This window comes from Ochlerotatus camptorhynchus, unplaced genomic scaffold (genome assembly GCF_037179485.1).
Source record: "Ochlerotatus camptorhynchus isolate MF236.1 unplaced genomic scaffold, CSIRO-AGI_Acam_v1.1 ptg000539l, whole genome shotgun sequence".
NCBI lineage: Eukaryota > Metazoa > Arthropoda > Insecta > Diptera > Culicidae > Ochlerotatus > Ochlerotatus camptorhynchus.
The window spans coordinates 185,055-205,677 of NW_027041022.1; the positions used below are offsets into that span (position 1 = coordinate 185,055).

Sequence of the window (20,623 nt, forward strand, 5' to 3'; positions counted from 1 at the left end):
CATCACACTAAAGCTTCATGTTAGCATTTCCAACCAACTCTGATTTTTGTCTTCCTAATGTGCATTGGGGTCATTTGGCCTGGAAACACTGTGTACTTTTTCTGAATGTATTATGAAGGTCAATGAGGATTCAACCACCCCCCGAGTATCTAGACAGAAAACCTTAGTTTCACGTACCCACTTACAAATTGTAGATGTCTTCACCGTACGTAAGCAATGGGGTCAGCCATCGTTGGTGACATATTTTTTTTTCACATCAGAAAACATGCTTTTGTTTCACTTCATGTTAACATCGAAAGCAAGCCGAGAATAAATTTTGCGTGAGACGTAATACTGATGTAGCATTGTTTTCTTTATATCTTGGAATTTTATCGATTTTATAAATTCAAAATTCTGGATCAACAATAGAAAAGGGCCCATCAGCATTTGTAAACAAACCGTTCCAAATCCCTTTACTAAAAAAAAAAAAAAAAAAAACGGTTTGTTAAACAAATGCTGATGGGCCCTTTTCTATTGTTGATCCAGAATTCATTATTTTAAATGTTGTGTTTTAATTCAAGTCTGGTCAGGTTAATTCCCCGGGCGCATCTGGGACATGCCTGGAACTGACCAATGTTGTCCACGGCCCTCCAAATTGGCTACAATTTATTTTGGTTATCATATTTTTAAGTAATTTGTTTGTCATATGATAAGTTTTATTCTCCGGAACATGTTCTTGCCACTTTTCCAACACTAGTTGACCGATTTTGAATCTGTTCAATAATGTTCTATGGGATATGCTATGAGATCATGATACTTTTCATTTGGTGGATGTTGCGTTCAATTCGGTAAAGTGGTTGCCAAGGCAGATATTTTCCGATCCCGTCAAGCTGAGTTGATTGGAAGACTATTAGACAAAATATCGTGAAAGAAAAAAAGAGTTGATCAAAAATAAGACCAATTGTAAATTTACTCCACCATTATTCGATTTGACCGAGCCAGGGTACCAGAATTTTCCGGGTACATTGACATTACACTGGAGCTGTCAAATAGCTCCCGGGGTGGATTCAACAGACCGTGCCGATTTATGTCTGCTGAAGATCCAGCTCCATTTTACCATTGAAGAAGTATGAGTTGTTGATTGTTACATACAGCGTCAAGTATGCATTGTTCTGTAAAATTTCCAACTGAAAACACGACAATGAATAACGTGTCTGGAACAGGGCTCTACATTTTCGAAGATCTAAAATGATCTCGAGTTTTGTCTATATCATGTTCAACGCATCATTTCTATAACACCTAGCTCGACTATCAGCACGAAACGAAAATTAAAAAGAAGCACGCTTAGAACGAAAGGTTGGCTGTGGATGGTCTCGTCGTTGCTTTGCTCATCACTTTCAACGTAAGTAACGTCGATTTTCCAGATGAAACGAAACTTCCTTATGGCTTTCAATCCCTTTCACCGACACTCAGTCACCGGTCTTATATGCGTAAAGTCTCGTTTTCGAAACTTTTTTTGTAGATAAATATGTGGATGGAAGATAAATTTAACATATTACGTGTAATCTTCAAGTATTTTCACTTGAGAAATGCTTTAAATGTATATTTTCATTTTCATTTTCCGTCATATACGTCATGATGTGTTTCATGAGTGACGAAACTATCGATGTCAAGCGCTCTTCTGCTCGTCCGCTTCACCGAAGCTTGCAAGAAAGACCAATGAAGCGACGGGAGAAAGAAAGACGAGTGATTGAAAATTTCTCGATCAACAATTGAAAAGGTTAAATCAGCTTTTGTAAACAAAACTTTGTATGCCCTTTCCTCGCAAAGCGTAAAACACTCACGAAACCCAAAAGCATAACTTTTCCCTACATGATGATGTCATTGATTTGCGTGAGTAGCCTTCGGTTTTCGAGAAAAGGGCTTACAAACCTTTGTTAACAAAAGCTGGTAGGCCACTTTCAATTGTTGGTCGAGAATTTGTTTGTAGACGCCGACTGAGGTTCCAGAATACTGCGAAGCTGTTCTACTTCAACAGAAAAGAAAACTAGTTCGTCGCATCGATTTTGTTGATTGAAGCTGATATTGTGACACCCTGTTCTGGGCTGATACGAGCTAGGAAAACGCTTCAGGATAAATCAAAGCAGTGTTGGGAAAATATCAAAAAGTCAAATCTCACCAACGCCCAAGATCACGCTTGATTTTCGTAGACAAAAATCAACAAGCAAACAGCTGCGGCTGATTTTGCAAGCTGTGATATCGCAGCTCAGAATATCAAGCTAACAAAACTCACCAACTGCAAATCTCACCAAACTGTGGTGAGATTGAGTTTAATGATTTTTGCTTTACACCCGAATGCAACCGAAACTTCCATAACGGCGTACAGCAGTCCCTTCGCGTCTGCCATCGGTGAAGATTCAAAAGAGATGCTAAACTATGCTTTCTCTTTCTAAGAAAACAATGTGCAATGGAATCATTATTGTGTCGACTCAACTCTCAGCTTGATTTTTGCACGTTGTGAATAGTCTCGCAATATCAAAGGAGCTTGTAAAATCAATATCAAGCATGATGTTTTGTTCCAATATCATGCGTGATATTGCGAGCCCATGAGAGCGGAAAAATATCGATTGATTTCTGATTTTGCCAACACTGAATCAAAGATTGTCTAAATTCCTCTTAATCGAGAGATACATCACGTAAATGTTAATTAGTTGCTCGGTTGGAACAATGAAGGGTACGACTAGCTGTGTAATTCCACGGAAGGGACATGTAATCCGTTTAAGTCAAATATTGTACTCTTCATCTAAGGGTTTGAAGTTTTTCCATTGGAATCATGTCCCAGTTGTAAAATAAAAAGGATATCCACAGTTGGTAGTACTATCCAGCATGGTCAGTAGAGGAAAGGCAACAATATAACAATGCAGACGTTGTCGAATAGTAAAGGAAGGGAAAATAAGCTTGGACAATCCCCGCAAGAAGCATTCAACAACTTCCGATATATCGCACATGCTGTAAGGCAAAATCGAAACTTTTCCCAGTCGATTAGACCGTTAGCCATGAATTTTATTGATTTCGACTCACTGAGTCTTATAATAACCTTAGATTATTTATAAAAAATACAGTTTATGAGCAGGCTTGCTTCCACTCACTTGCTATAAAAAATTGTTTTTCGGAATTATGAAATCATTAGATATTATAATGATAGTTGGTAGTTGTAAGTCACAAGATAAGGCTGTAAACTAGGTGTTTGACACATAAAACCTGTCATTATTGCTTTCAGTGCATCACAATCAGCGATTTTACGATTCGTGAGCGCTCACTCTGAGTGAACGCTCACGAGTCATAAATTCGCTGATTGTGACACACTGAAAGCGAAATTGACAGGTTTGATGTGTCAAATACATACCTTCCAACCTCTTCTTGTTTCTTACAAGTATAAACTTTCATAATAGCATCCAATGATTCCCTAATTCCGAAAAACATTTTTTATAGCGAAGTGAGTGGAAGTAACCCTGTTATGAGTATTATTCTGATGAATATGAGGGTGGACGAAGAACTGCTGGTTAGCTGGTTGAATGGTCTCATTTGCCCTCAATTTAAAAAGAAACCCTGTCTGTAGTGCAATAATTACCGTGAAATAACTCCCCTGAATATCCAGAGTTGCTTCAGCTATGCAGTCTGGCAAGTTAACTGCATAGCCAAAACTTTCGTAGATCACCAACCAACTAACCAAGACGGATAAATGGAAGCTTCTCTGAATTTGGTGTACGAAATACTATCACCGGATCTGTTTAACATTAGCGGCGCCTGTGTTGTAGGGGTAAGCGTGATTACCTCTCACCCCAGCAGGCCTGGGTTCAATCCCAGTCGGCGCCGCCGGGATGTTCTGAGGCATAAAATCTCTGATCACACCTTCCTTCGGGAGGGAAGTAAAGCCGTTGGTCCCCGGTTCATGAAAAGATGGGTCGATAGGTAGGGTCCATGTGTGGGAGCTGCTTCCCTGGCGTCGGTAACATTGGTGCTCAGCACGGAAAACAAATCAAAGGAAAAAAAATCTGTTTAACAGATTGAGACCACTTGAAGAGTCCTTTTCTGTGAATACAAGGTTGGTTTTCGCGAAGCCTACTAAACATATACATTAAATCTGCTCACTTGGTTAGAAAACAGCCGAATAATAGCAGTAGGTAAAACTTGTTACCAGCCACGCTCTTAGGAAGATTTGTGTATTTATTCATCAGGTCAGGAAGCTACTATTTTTAATGCTTGACCTTACCCCCTCCTCTCGCAGACTTCTACACACGCCAGTCACAACAACAAATACATAAGCCGAGTGCAGCCCTTGTATTCGAACATTTGGGTATTATGATCATCTGCCCCGGTTGGGGAATGCCTCCGTCTAGAATGTTCGCGAAGCGAAAATGATATATGAGAAAGTGAGTACGTATATGAGCATATCTATACAAAAAAAAAACCACACAAGCGAAACGACCGCCGACAACACTGACAACGACGGCTGGGAGGACGGATGTAGCGCAAAGCTAACTCAAATTCGTTGTTTCTGCCACCCTCACGAGTTGTTTGCCTGTTTCCATTGGTAGAATCATACTCGCTTCGCTAAGTGTCAATGGTAGGAGTGGTTGTTGTTATCCATTGCGCTTCCGGTGTAAGAGGGCAGATGGGGGAGGAGGGAGTAGGTTTCCGAATTTCGTTGGAAATTCGTGGCAACTTTTTCCACTGCTGGCTGCTTGCTGCTAGCTGATGCCGTGTGCGGTCGTTGATGAATGGGTAATTTGCATCCTTGGTGGTGGATGTTGAATTTACAACGTATGGAGTTGGCAATCGGGTGATGGATGGATGGTAGAAATTTAATTTAAAGCTTGATGCAAACTTTTTGTTGATTGATATGGATGGCATATGATACTTACCGGTAGTAGTTCAGCACCTGCGCAAATACGCCCGGATGTCGATCGAAGAAGTACTCGTTCAGGATCGGATCGTAGTTGCCCAGCGCTTCGGTTAGCCTCGATAACCGTGTGGCCGGGATCTTCTTCAGAGTCGCCTTGTACGTCTCGTGACGAATGCCACCGACGTTCAGGACGACCCGATGGTCGGAGTCCATGTTGATGTTCATAGTCATCGTGGGCTCTCGTGGGTGGGGACGGGAGACCTAACTGGGTCTCACCTTAAGGTTGATGGAATTGATAATCTGTGAAGTTGAAACACGAAAGGTGCGGACATTCAACTCTGACCAAATGCAGACACACTTACAAGCATATTACCTTGTTTAGCTAACGGAGTTGACTTTATCCAAGATGGGAGTAACTAACTTTCAGCTCACTTTTGCCAGCAAATCCATGTTGACTGTGTAGAATGCAATGACTGACTCAGAAACGGGTGCCATCAAGATAACACAGGAAGTCTTTGCTCGTTGAAACCCAATTTTCCACCAGACACTATTTACACTCGTTTCGTCACACTTCTGGTCTAATATCGTAAGATATTACATTTTCTGCTGGCTGTTGCTACTACTACTGCTGCTGCTGGTATTTGCAATGTTGCACAAACTAGGAACAGCCGTAGAAGGCAAGAGATTAAATCCCTAGCCACAGTCAAGTGCACTGATAAACTTCTTACGGTGCGGATGGTTTCGGGCAAAATCCTATTTCACTGCAACCGGTATAAGTGAGTGCAACCCAGTAGTGGTTTCTTTTTATCATCTTCTTAGCGTGAAAGGAATGGGAGAAAATATTTTACATTGCGCTCATCCTGTCAGTGCTTTCATTCATACTGTCCCTCTAGTCTGGCATCGCAGTCCAGCCAGGCTGTATGCGGTATATACAATGGAAAATATGAGCCGAAGAATGTCACACGTTTAAAGCTGCTGAGTAATTTGCCAATCTGTTCGGGATTCTTCACTTTAAATTGTTAGTTAGTTGGGTCGATCTGTACATTGAATTTAGTGAATCTTCAAATGGTCGACACTCTATAGGCTCATATTTTCATGTTTTTTTTTTAAATTACCTAAAATATCGATCATTTTTCTTATTAGCACATTAGCACCCCCATGTTTTCTTCACTTACACTCAGAGCCGTGGTTAATAGTCTATCTTCGAACGCGTCTTGAAAATTTCCCTCATTTTCCTGCTCGAGCACAGCACCAAGCACTCAGTTTTAATTCGCTTTCTTTTTCTCATGCTAGAATGACACTTTCCCTTTGGCCGTTCTCTAGCCGAAACACACTGCCCTCTCTTCACCAGCTATAACTCATCTCCAACGCCGCACACCGTTTTAACTCTAGCGCACTTGTTCAAAGTCCATAGCTCACGTCCGAACACTTATGCTGCCACTTGTCGTTTCACAGTTTTCCTCCGAAGCCGACTTGAAAGGTAAGTAAATAAATTTTTCCACACTCTTCGACTTGTCCGGATCGAGCTAGCCCCCCACTCGTCCGTTCAACGATGGATTGATTCAAGCTTCCAGCCAGCCACCGGGTGTGTCAAGCGCAGATGATATGAACCATATGAACACGCGTTCTTTTGCTTGTTGCCGTTTTCTGGTATGGATATTGCCTTCAGCTTTATTACTTTTCTTTCACTTGCACTTTCGGGATCTATTCCGGGGGAAGTGCCCTCCGAAGGATAACTTTTATCGATAGAAAACTTTTATCACGTATGCTTCGGATACTTTGTTATTCGTGGAGCATGGTGTGGTTCTTTGGGGACACATTTTGAGAAAATTGGCCACTGCAAAATTTGCAATACTTGGATGAAGAATTCGAAAAATATTCCTCGGAAGCATATCATCAATTAAAGGTTCAAAGATAAGCAAAAAATAAATGCTATCAGCTAACAGATCATTCTGAAGAACTTCCAGATCATTGTTCAAGAACAATAAAGGATGATCATTATAATAAGTCATACGATGAGTTGACTTTGACAATCTATCATTGTCTAGAAATGTGAGCAACAACCAGATTGATTTTGCTACACTACACCAGTTCATACAGACCATTTGAATTGGACACTCTTGTCGGAGTACCCTACTGCAATGGCCAGTCGTGCGAGCCTAATATTTTCCCATATATGAAATACTGGAACCAACCAGTTGAGCAACCCTCACCCCATGCTTCCCAACACCGAATGATCATTCGCATTCTACTGCTATTGCTATTGGAAATAGAAACATATAATGAATCCTTCACACCCACACGCACACAATGTCACGAACGTTACACCCGAGTGAAAAAAAAGTTTATTACACGCATTTTGGCTAAACTGCCAGCTGTCAACGAGTACAAAGAAGGCAGATAGAGAAGGATCCAAATCCTCAAGGGTTCATTAAATGTGTTTGAGCACGAACAACGTCATCGCCCAAGTCTCAGCGTTGTTGTCGCCTAGATGCTAACACCGCGACATGCTAAAGCTCTTTGCCGTCACCGTTATGCTCGGAGACACGAAAGTGACACGTTTTTCTTCACTCTCTTCGAAGAGTCTGACTGACCCACCCGCGGAACGAACATGTCCAAGTTTCATCTACTACAGCTTTATCAGGGGAACGATGATCCAATATGCTCGGATGATGAGGGAGTAGGGCATCGGATATCTGTGGAAGAAAACAAGAAAGAAAAGGGTAAGATGGTAGATGGTCACAGTCACGAGGATAATACAGCATTTTAATTAGTTGATAGCAACTCCCAAGTAACATTGCAAGCTTTATAGAAGTTTTATAGCAAGCTACAAGTCTAAATTGTTGTCTACAGAACCTTCGTAAAACCTAAATTGTTACTAGGGCTGTGAGTGAGAAATGGCACTTGATGACCTAATATGGTTGAGAAAACTTAACTTATAATAAAATACTACAAAATATGTTCCCCATTATTATTGGTTTCATGAGAATATTTAAATTAGAATTCAAAAGTTATGCTAAACAGTTTTTGTTCAACATTCATGTTTATTCTAGTACTAAACCAAAGTGATCAATTAAATTTTAATCTTAATTAATAAATTAATCGGTAAGAGTTAAAGTGGTACGTCTCCACTCAAGGGAATTTAACAGTTTTAGTCCCAATTTTTTCTAAGGTGGATATTAGACTGATGCAAATTTTGACATTTTCGCTCCACAGTGCTCAAACGGTTCCAAATCGGGTCCTGATTAGTCTCCCAAAATTTGAACTCATTTGAAAAAAAAAACTGACTTGGCACAAACCATTTGAAGTTTATATGGAAATTACTATGGGAAATCCAAACTTTGTGTTCATTGTCTTCTTACCTTTTTCAATATTACACTGTTCAAAAATTCAAAAGCTATACTTATGGAAAATTTTCTCAGCTTCAACTTAGCAGAATAAAGTTGTTGAGCCAAACGTCAAATTAAATAGTTATTAATTGTTTAAGAGATTGATAATCTTATGGCATGATCAAGCAGCTGTTTTGTGAGCAACACTGTATCTTGCAGTGTGACATAGTAGCCATGATTTTTGTGCTCTATTCCAAGCGCCAGAAGTACCAATGTTCCCTGCTGAACAGTTGATTGAGCATAATCGTAAGACATTAGTGGCTTGAATTATTGATAACTTTTGATGCTTACATTATATTGAAAAGTGGTTCAGGACACAGTTTTAGCTAAGAAAATTTTCTACGAGCTCAGTTATCATTTTTTTTAAAGCAGAGCGATATGATAAATTATTAGATGGATATGAACAAAACATTTGGTTTTGCTATAGTAATTTCCATATAAACTTCAAATGGTTTGTGCCAAGTCAGTTTCTTATCGAATGAGTTCAAATTTTGGGAGACTAATCAGGACCCGATTTGGAACCGTTTGAGCACTATGGAGCGAAAATGTCAAAATTTGCATCAGTCTAGTGGATATTGTGAATCTTTTTTTACCTCTTTCTAAATTTTGAATAAATATAGAAAGTAAATTTAAATTATTTTTTTAGGTATTGCACAGTCCTACCAAATCTTTCTATACTTGAGTTTTAAATGGATGTATATATATGGTCGACTAGGATATATTTATCGAAAGATTTGTATTCTAAAATGCGCGTAGAGCGTACACACTTTATATGACAGCCATTCCATAGCAAAACGATATAGTAGTTCTCGGAATTTTGTAAAATTTGGTAGTTTTGTTTTTCAATACAAAGTCTCATTTTTTTTAACATCCTTATATTTTTTTTGAAATTATTTTTGATTACCTTTCATTTGATGTTTTGATCTTTAAAATCGGCTAAGTAGTTCAAAATTTATAAATTTTTGAAAAAATCATTTTTGAAAATAAATGATTTTTGGACCACCCTAACATGAAAACGGTCACCCTAATGACACAATAAAAAAAATGTTTCTAATATTTTGCGATAAGGAAGAAAACTACCAATCATTACGAAATTCTGAGAACCACTATATCGTTTTGCTATGGAATAGCTGATGAAATACAAAGCAGCATATACAAAGCATAATAAGTTCTCCAAATCGCCCTTGGGGATCATCCATTAAGTATGTCACACTCTAAGGGGGAAGGGGCGTATTTCAGCAAACCGTTAACAAAAATCCTATAAAAATAAAATGATTTTCATTGATATCGATTGTCAAAACATTAGACATTTTTGTGATTACCAGGATATAACTAATTCGATTTGCAAAAATTGAAATCATGGTATTTGAGAAATTTCCAGTTAACCATTATTACAGTAGGGTTACAGTTGTTTATAGTAGGATTGTTAAGCATCTTAGTTAAAAAAAATCTCGAACAAATCTGGCCTCATAGCATTAATTTTCATAGTTTGAGCGGTTACAATCTTAAAAATAGAAAATTTATTTTTTCTTTGGTACAACAATTAAACAATACATTTCAATGTAGGGGAAATGACGGCTTCAGCATGACAGACTATTTTCGGCAACCCAAATTGAAACACTATTTTCACTGGATTTTCTTACGAAAGCACGTCGCTGAATGCATGCAAACGATTCTTTATGCTTTCAGCTTCAATTTGACTATATTTTTACCACTGAGAAAAAGCAATCTAGCAGGGTTTTCTTGAAATGAAACACACGCACTACAAATTGTAGCTGATTTCGAGTTGCCGATAATAGAACAGCAGATTTACATGCAGTTCAAATGGAACGGTTGCCGAAGAAAAACTGGTTGCCGACAATACTCGCTCTCACTAGAGAAGATTGGAGCTTTGTAAAAGCGTTTCAAAACAGTTTTTGACAATTCTTTCGACTGAAATTGTTAGAGCAGCTGGCAGCAAAAGATTGTAAACAAACCAATACTGCATATGTGTGCGTTCCATAGAGAAAAAGGCTATAGAAAGAAGGTCGCTGCTTAGGTTGCCGAGAATACGTAAATTCCCCTACTCAAAGTAAAAATCATTGTAGTTTCGTTGTTTTATTATGGTTAATTTTACGGAAGCACATTAGTGTGGTAGCTCATATTTATACCATCCGTTTTTTCCCTCATTTATCCAGCACTGCTTGCTGTGTCAGTATTTCCTTTCACATCTGTCATGCTTCACGCTAATTTAGCTCAACTCAGATGGAGTGTTTCATTACTTCACACAACTCTCAAGTATTTTTTTTTTATTTATTTTATTATTATTATTATTCCGCATCAACCTTATCTACCACAATTAGGTATAGGAAAATTGTGAGGGAGCGGGGAGGGATTGATTTTCCTTAAATGTTGCGTGACGTACTTAATGCATGCTCCCTTCAGAATTACTCTTTAAGCTCAAACTGCGAACTGAAATTTTACGCGAAGTCCCGACTAAATGAACTAATACATAGAGCTCTTTTTTATTAAATATATTTAAGAAAAACATGCATATGCATTTGTACTAGTCTACGTCAGTTAACGATATAAATAAATCTGAAATCTGAAAACTTCATATGTGAGATTTACACGTGTGTCGACAAAATATCTTCTCCAAATCATCCTGCAGTTCAGATCTTGATGTTCTAAAGATTCAACAACGTTTTCTATGATGTCCCGGCTCAAATGTTTGTACCCTTAGAGTAAGATGCGGTAAAAATTCGACCTTTGTTGAAAAAAAAAAAATCTCAGGATTCCAAATATTTAGAATCAAATTAATTTCATACACAAGATCCGAAATTCATGGTTTACAAAGTTTTGATTAATTGTCATTTCATTCGTAGCTAGACAGATTTTTCCGGAACAGTCTTCAAAAGGAACTTTTGCCCCATCGGTGGGGGCAAAAGTTTGCAAACCTAATGACAGTTTTTAGAAGCCATTTTACCTAATGGCATTGAGTTTGCCTACATTCCGAGTGGTGAGCGAACATGATGAAGAAGAAGCAGATGGCTTTATCACAGAGCCCCGTCTCGGAAAGAGTGTATTGTTGATGGACCTGGTCTACGATTCAAGATTGGATTTTGTGATGATAAGTATCACGATCTTCATCGAAATGTAAGTATTATTGACAATATTCATAACAATCAACTCGTATATACATTGAAATACATATATAAAAGGGAAGGGACGGTCCAACAGGGCACCCGATTGAAGCGATTTGGACGGGGAGAATAGGAATACCAACTCCCTGTTCATAACATTTCGTGGATAAAGGGCGGGCTCTTCTCCCCACTCATTGGGGCATCTTCCTGTTTTGGGGCTGGTCTTTTTGGCCAATTGGCTGATCAAGTTGCTGGAAGGAGATTCTTTATTGTTCCGTAGATAGGCGACATTGCCTATCGATCTACCCAATCCGGTTTTTGGCCCTTCATACAGCGACATGTTGAAGACAATCAGAGGTTATTAAGCTTGATCAAGACAAACAGAGAAGAGAGCCCACTGCTGTCGGACTTAGTTTCCGTGCTACAATGGGTGGTAGACCACTTTCATCACAAATCTTCAAAAGTCCCATGATGGTGTGAAGGACATACCCGATCAGAACGTTATAACAAAATTGTATCTCGATTATCATCGATTATTATCGATTATTACATCTGTTATACATAACAACCGTTGATATAGTTTTGTTTTAAGCGCTCTATGGTCAATGGATGAATAGATAATCATCATAGCATTTGAAACAACATTGTTACACATTTTGATAGAATTAAAATTTATATCAAAATGTTTACAAAGTTTGTTAGAATCAGCAGCACGAAAAATTAAACATATTTTTAATTTGACTTTCGTTTCGTTTTAGTCTAGTAGGGAGAAGCTTTTACAAAGGAATTGGGCTAATAGGTTTAATGTCCCTAATGTCAGGGTCCCTGGGTTTAATTGGGCCCATACTTAATTTCCAAAGGAAAGCATTTTTTTTTACATGACACATTGCTCTACGAAAAATTAAAGAACATGAGATTTTTTTTATCGATGAGCTCAACCTTTAGAGGCCAAAATTAGAGTCATTTCCTTTACTATTTAGGGAGCAAAAAAAAAACCGGAAAATAACAAACTATTCGTGCAGCACTGTGTTCGTGTATAACTAGCGCAACTAGGATTAGGCGATCTTCAGAGAAAGATCGATCTTGACGGATCGATCTTATATTTCGCTCTAGAATTGATCCACTGATTAAATCGGTAACAAAGAATTGACCTTTTGTAGATCGATCTTATGGTTTTTATTTTTATTGATCTTTCTTGACGTTTATAACTTGAACACTTGCCTAATCCCATTTTTAAGTGGTTAGTTTGCTATCCTCACTTTCGCTTTAGCCAAAAATAAAGGTTTGTTATTGTTATCCTCACTTTCGGACCATCAATACTCTTACATATAGAATGGACTATACGGTTGTTACGTTGCTACCCCAAGAAATTATTTCCTTTTTAATATTCAATGAAATGTTGTTGTGATGGTAAGGAGCAATGAGCACAGAGGGAGGGAGGTTGCGAAAACCTTCAAATGTTGCTGTATTTGTAAATATCGGAAACATAAATAGTGACATTCAAAGTGTTTTTATGTTATATGCGTCCTCCTTCTGCTCATAACTGACTCCCAAGTAACATTGCAGGTTTTATCGCGGTTTTATAGCATTCTACACATCTAAAACATGGTCTACAGAACCCTCATAAAACCAAAATTGTTACTTGGGACTGAGGCTGTGGAATAGTAGAATTTTGCCTGTAGACTTGAAGACATACTTGAAGTCTCCGCGTACATCGTACGGGTTAGGCAAAAGATGTGTGTCTGACTTTAAAAACTGTCGCATTAATGGCCCTTCGCTCAATTTCAACTTCTATTCAATTTTCATACTGCCGTATTCAAACGGAACTATCCACCTACCCTCTTCTAAAGATCATTCTCTAGCTAATAAATTATCACACTAAAGCTTCATGTTAGCATTTCCAACCAACTCTGATAAATAGTGAGTTCATTGTAGGGAGCGATGTTCGTTAAATTTACCACGCAGTCAGGAGTGAGAGTAAATCGTTTTTTCGATGTCAATGTAATTTCAAAATTTAACACCTATTTTTTTATTTTTTTTTAAGATTGAAAAGATCGAAGGAAGGGATCGATCCGAAAAATCGTAAATCGAGATGAAAAAGATCGATCTTCTAAAGATCGATCCAAGATCGTCCAATCCTAAGGGCAACGTTTACTGTGATTTCTATGGATCTTTTTTTTTAAAGTGCCAAAGAAATTCAACGGATTCTAAATTTTTTGGCTTACCCCCGCTTATTACAGTAAAAAAAACGTCTAAGACTGTTTTTAAGAAAATGGTCATAGCAACACATTTACCTATCTACGGATCGCACTCCATGAAAAGTTAACAACACTCAGAGTTGGTTGGAAATGCTAACATGAAGCTTTAGTGTGATGATTTATTAGCTAGAGAATGATCTTTAGAAGAGGGTAGGTGGATAGTTCCGTTAGAGTACGGCAGTATGAAAATTGAATAGAAGTTGAAAATGAGCGAAGGGCCATTAAAGCGACAGTTTACAAGATAGACGCACATTTTTGCCTAGCCCGTACGATGTACGCGGGGACTTGAAGTATGTCTCCAAGTCCACAGGCAAAAATGTGCGTCCCTCTTGTTGCTCATAAACTGACTGCGGCTGTGGAATAGTTCTAGCGACGTTTTCATCACTACCTAAAGCCCCACGTTTGCGAGAGCATTTCCAGTCGATGGTGTGTTATAATGCAGTTCTTCTTTACCCAACTATTGTGTTGCTCCTCTCGTCATGACCAACGTGATCATCTCAGAGAGAAAGCAGTAGGGTGGTTGTTGCGTGCTGTACCATCATCAGCATTGTTGACGGCTACTCCCGCCTTGAGTTGTTACATTCAAAGTGTTTTTTATGTTACTTCATACGCGAAGTTAACGATTTTCAGAGTTGGTTGGAAATGCTAACATGAAGCAACACTGCTGGTGAGAGCAGTTGGACTGCATGGTTGTTACTAGCGCATAACACAATCGAGCACTATGTGTTGACTTGCACTTTTCAATCGGGGGAAACATGGTTTAGAGATTTACAGGAATGACATCGCACTATTTCTAAACAACCCAAATTTGAGTAGGATCTACTCATATTCGCTAAAAGTAGGGTTACCCAAAATTAAGTAAACAATGTTGAGACTGACAAGATGACGAATAGCGGCTCCGGTGGTGTAGTGGTAAGCGTGATTACCTTTCACCCCAGCAAGCCTGGGTTCAATCCCAGTCGGTGCCGCCGGGATGTTCTGAGGCATACCCTCTCTGATCACGCCTTCCTTCGGGAAGTAAAGCCGTTGGTTCTCGGTTCATGAGTTGATGGGTCGATAGGTAGGGTCCAGGTGTGGTAGCTGCCTCACGGAAAACAAGATCGACCGAAAACAACCAAGAAAAACTACAAGTGACAGCCCTATGGGGTTGTACGCAATGGTGACGTAGGACTACGTGGCCTTATATAATAAATATTATTTTTTAACTGCAGCAGGAGCTTGGGTTTTGTGTAGGAGTAGGAACTTGAGCGGGGTACTCTCTGTTTATACTCTTTATCATGACGCGTTTGACATAGATGGCCCACAGCGACTCACGAAGAGCTACTGATTCCGTTCAATAGCGGTGTGGCTTCTTCTTCCTTCTATGTATGCTCATGTGAACTGCAGCTTGCTGCTGGCAGGCAGCATTTCGTTGTGTTTTGGAGAACACCACCACTCACCACGCGGTGATTGAATAAACACTTATTGTGAGACCGGATGCAATTAAACTTTGAAATCTGTGTTAGGGAAATCGCTTTTCGCAGGCAATCCGTGATAATTTTAATACATAATAGTAACAGTTGCACATTCTGCAGTGACACTTTGAAAAATAATGAAGTCTTAAATTTAACAGATGCGTAAAAATATTTCTGATCGATTGGTGATAAAATTATCAAAATTGGTTCAGGGGCAGCTGAGTCATTAACGTTCAAAATCTTTCATAATTGTGTTACATGTTCCATTTTCGGTTTTCACAAAGTGTACCCCCATGTAGAAATCACAGACGTAGTCCTACGTCAAAAAAGATGACGAACAGATAACATCGACCTGAATCCGAACGCTGTTGCTCATTTGTCATCTTGTCAGTTCCAACTTTGGGTAGACCTACTTTTGGCGGATATGAGTAGATCCTTCTCAAATTTGGGTTGTTTAGAAATAACGTGTTCGGACGCAACTTGGTATATACAAGGTGTGGAGATCTAGCCCTGAAGTATATGTTGGCAGAGAGAAAATGTAAACTTTGCAGGATACGATGGAGGCGACGTCATAACACTCGAAAGGAAATTTGCGAAATAAGAAGTAAAACAAATCCTACCTATTTGTGCATGGTGATTTTGCTTGATTGATTGCTATGCAAGCGCCGCTCAAAACAAACTTTATGACGTCACTACAAGGGTGATTGAGTGAACGAAAGAAACGAATCGTGCAAAGCGGAATGAAAGTCGAGTGAAAAACGACGCTTTAAAAAAAAATGGCAAGGATGTTTTGAGATATTTAGGATTTTAACTTTGTTTTTCATTTTTACTTTGAATTGAAAACATTTTTAGTATATTTTTTTTTCCAAAAAATATTATTTTTCTGCTCAACTTTGCCCAAAAAGTAATTTTGATCAAAAGTGAAATTTTCGGGCAATTTTTTTATGATTTAAATTAACTGAATTTTAGCAAAAATGTGAATAATTGCCCATAAAAAATAATTATGCAAAGCTCTTTCATAAAAATTCGCGATGGTTGAATTTTATCCGATTCGTCATTTGGCAAGGAATTTAAGCTGTACAGTTCAAAATTGACAAAATCATTGTCATAGAACAACACATTTTAGTATTATTTTAAATCTTTTTGGTCGTTTAATATTTTTGTAGAATTATGCACATTAAACTACGTTTTAGTCTTTCAAAAATGTTTACATATTAAAATTTTACAAAAAAAGTGTTCACACATATAAATTAGAAAATTATCCAAAAAATTTTGTTCCATGATCAATTTCCAAGTGTCCAAGCTCAGGCTAAACATGTTTTTTTTTTCTCGTTCTTCTCGAAGTGAAATTTTGACAGCTGTCTGAAGTTTTTTGGAATTAAAATCAAAACATAATTTCAGGGTATCGAATAAGAACAGAACGATAAGCTTAACAGCAAAAATAATGTTCAATCTTCAACATAAAAAGAATATCTTATATTTTAGAACAACCCTAAATATACAAATTTAATTTAAACACAATCGGAAAAGACGTTTAAGTTTATCGATTTTTTAGAATCTTCAAATTACTTTCAAATTTGTGTGAAATTTAAAGTTTATTTAGAATCCATTACTAACTGAAGACTGGTATATAATCTGTATTTTAACTCATTTTAGTATGAAGGAATCACTCTACGTAGAGGTAAGACTAATTTATGATAATTCTTATAGATTAAATACTTCATTTTCACCTATGTTTCCTTCCATAGAATAAATAAAGGATTAAATAAAAAAAATAAGATTAAAAATATTTAAATAATTTTTTATTTAATCAATAATTTGTTGGAAGCACCCTAGACAGTTAGATCTTTTGGTTAGGTTATTTTTAATGTAATAATCGGAATAAATATATAAAACAAAAACCTTCAGATGGCATTTACAGCATATATCAATAACTTTTAATTTGTTGTCCAACTTGTGTATGGAGTGGATCCGTAGTGCCTTTGTATCTTCAGGAGATCATGAGCAAGCAATCAAGCATATAACAATTGAATTGAAGGATTGTACTAAACTGAATCAGATTATATGCTGCAACTTATGTTTATGCATACTTGGAAAATGGCCCATCACCAATTCATAATAAAAACGATTTATTCTCGTTTCTGTCACTGTAAATACTTTCACTGTCCACAATAAAATGTTACATATTTATCCTTCAAACTGTTTCTTCTACCCCATTTGAAACAGCATAACTTCTCTTTTTTTGCAGTTATCCTTCATTTCACGTGAAATTTTGCAGCTTTGGAGAATGTTTCTATTTACATTTACAGCCGGGAGCTCAGCAAGGACAACCATTAATATTCATAATTTCATCACCAGTGGAGTTTCGTTCCATACCATCCGTGCCAACAACTCCACGAGTGACAAAACTCTCAAGGTTGCCAACGAAGGCGACATTCCAACTTGAGGCTCACGTAAGAAAACTGTATCTGCTTACCGAGCCAAGCCCTTTTCCATAAGGACGTGCTCTGTTTGTTTTTAGATGTCAAAGTAAATGAGCACTCATATTTTGACTCTCCCATATTGTATTTTCATGAGGCCTCGTCAATTGAGGCACGGCATTACCAAAACGGAGGCAGCAGGTTAAATTTTCGGTCGGATTGAGCAAATCTTTCAAGATGCAAATTGTTGTGACATCCTTGGCCAGAGAGAATAATTATTCTTGCCACACAACGTAAAATCTCAATTAAGAATTGGTCGGGTATTTCTTTGAGTTCGATAAAACGAAATTAAAGCTTGGCTGTTTTCTCTTGCTGCTTGTAACATTTACCAATTCTGGCAAAAGTGCAATGTAGCTGAAAAAATCCCCACTTTTTTAAAGTCCCCTCTGACTTAACACAGACCGGTTGAGGAAGTGCTTCAAATAACATAAAGCTGCGAACATATAGGCTTATGTAAGATGGTCAAAGCATAGAAGAAAATGAAAATGTAACGTTTTTGGGAGCGATAAATCAAAAACAAGGCGAGGTCAGTTCGCATTCCGATCAATGGAACTCGGGACGCATTTTATGGCATAGTAGACTGAATGCTTTACGACCCGAATGAAGGACTCTTGCTGCCACTCGGTCGTAAAGAATGCTGTGCAATTCTTGCGAAATGTGGCATGACTGGATGTTGGGTTGGAATGTTTGGTTGAATAAAGGGACGTCACCCCAACCCGCAGTGCATTGTATCGCTGCTGCTGTCTGAATTGGTGGTTCATTCATTTCTTTATTTAAGGTGCATATCAGATTGGATTTAGCCTTTGTATGTATAAATATGCATGAATACCAATACATACAGTAAGTTAGTGTTTATCTTTATAAAGGTGGGAAGTATTGTAATTTTGCAGATTTAAGTTTAACTTTAAGATTTTCTTAAAACTTAATGGCAAGTGTAAACTTCAGATTCAATTAAATTCATACATGTAAGGGGAATTGAGTTCAGGATTTTCTTATTTTTCGAAAATATGTTATTTACTTTATTTTTTTCCTTTGATTTATTTTCCGTCGATCTTGTTTTCCGTACTGAGTACCAATGCTACCAAACCGCAACCACAGCTACTCATCAACTCATGGCCGGGGGACTAACGGCTTTACTTCCCTTCCAAAGGAAGACGTGACCAGAGATTTGTTATGTCTCAGTCTTTTTTGTATATCCCAGCGACCTCTACTGGAATTGAACCCAGACCCATTGGGGTGCGAAATCAGCCACGCTTACCACTACACCACCGGCGCCGGTAATGAATTGGTGGTGTCAATGTAGATTTTTCCATTAATTTTGTGTGAAAAAAGATTGAAAGAATGTTACATTACAAAGGAACTCTATAGAAAGTTAATGCGTTAGGGTAAAAAAACATAATTTTAACATTTGCAGAGGGAAAAGTCAAATTCAAAAACTCGGTGGAGTGTGACCACAGAAGAAGGGAACAATCAGAATGGGATCTCTTACACCGGAAAACATAATTGAATTGTAGTAAAATTTCCTTCGAATACAACTTGTTGTTTCCTTTCCGAAAAGTTTGTTCACGTGTGTTGACAAACAGACCCATCCTGGCGTTGACATACGCGCGATGTTTGGAATGATTTTATTAAAGTGTAAATTTTTAATGACGAAAGGAGGACTTTGAAGGGATGATGTTGTCCTATTCTGCGCAGGGTCTTTTGCGATGACTAGATAAATGAAGAGTGGTGCAGCTTTGCGGAGGGTAAATATGTGAAGCATTTAATTAGTTCCATTGTAGGAAGGCTAATTAAGATGCTAGATGAGATTGGGGATCTAAGGGCTAACTCTCCGGGCATACCTGGATTTATATTATGATTGAACCATAGGAAACGATGTTGTTCAATTATTTATCAAATGATTTTCTACGATGCTGTCATCATCAAAATATAGCAAATGTGCATTGATGTTGGCTTGAACTATCCGTTGCACAGTAGGGCGACACAAATTGGCCATAATGTTTTTTTTTTCATTTTAAACCGTAGCTAACACTCTTTTTAAGTCATTTGATGCTCCTGAATCCAAAGTTTAAAATGATGTATTAAGAAATCAAATTGCATTATGGTGTTTTTAAAGCAAATATCATGTAAAGTTGAGAATAATAATGGCATCGTTTTCTGTAGCGTTGTTTAAATTTGCTTCAATATCGTTACATATTTTTAGCGTTTTAGATTAAGACAAAATTGAAACCCTATGGCGAATCCACGATATAACAAAAAAAAATGATATTCATTTATATAATCAATTAAATCATAGAAGTGCAATTTTTAGAAAAAATTGGTCTTGATATTCAGAGAAGTCTTAAAAAACCCTTTTGGATAGTACAAACCTCATATTGATGCAATTGGTCGCATTATAAATATGTTCAATGTTGAATAGTACATACATACATTTATTTGTACAACATCACATTTAAGATAAGACATAATCAACAATAGTACGCCACAATACTCGGTTTGCGGCTGCCGCTCTCCATCCTCGGTCATGCCCAATGCTCGCTAGATCACGCTCTACCTGGTCCGCCCATCGTGCTCTCTGCGCTCCACGCCTTCTTGTGCCAACCGGATCAGTAGCGAACACCAACTTTGCAGGGTTGTTGTCCGGAATTCTTGCAACATGCCCTGCCCACCGCATCCTTCGGCTTTGGCCACCTTCTGGATGCTGGCTTCGCCGTAGAGTGCAGCGAGCTCGTGGTTCATTCTTCGCCACCACTCACCGTTCTCCTGCACACCACCGAAGATCGTTCTTAGCACACGTCGTTCGAAAACTCCCAGTGCTTGCAGGTCCTCCTCGAGCATAGTCCATGTCTCGTGTCCATAGAGGACCACCGGTCTTATTAGCGTTCTGTACATGGTACATTTGGTGCGGGGGTGAATCTTTTTTGACCGTAGCTTCTTCTGGAGCCCGTAGTAGGCACGACTTACACTGATGATGCGCCTACGTATTTCACGACTCACATTGTTGTCAGCCGTCAGTAAGACTTCCTAGACGAATC

General features: G+C 38.1%; 1 protein-coding gene across 8 annotated transcripts in view; it reads right to left on the reverse strand.

Moving 5' to 3' along the window:
• The window catches only part of LOC135713133 (potassium voltage-gated channel protein Shaw-like), a 221,958-nt gene that overhangs the window by 141,343 nt on the left and 59,992 nt on the right, over positions 1-20,623 (reverse strand). For 3 of the 8 annotated variants that reach the window (XR_010518709.1, XM_065236249.1, XM_065236243.1), the window contains exons 1-3: positions 6,001-6,446; positions 5,259-5,699; positions 4,905-5,185 (exon numbers count right to left, since the gene is read on the reverse strand). Coding sequence is in view for 7 of the 8 variants with exons in the window: in XM_065236249.1 (XP_065092321.1) it covers positions 4,905-5,116 (212 nt within the window). In the remaining variant the exon portion in view is untranslated. Of the gene's footprint in view, positions 1-4,904; positions 5,186-5,258; positions 5,700-6,000; positions 6,447-20,623 lie in introns of those variants that run through there. The other 5 variants (XM_065236246.1, XM_065236247.1, XM_065236245.1 and 2 more) reach the window with 3 other exon arrangements.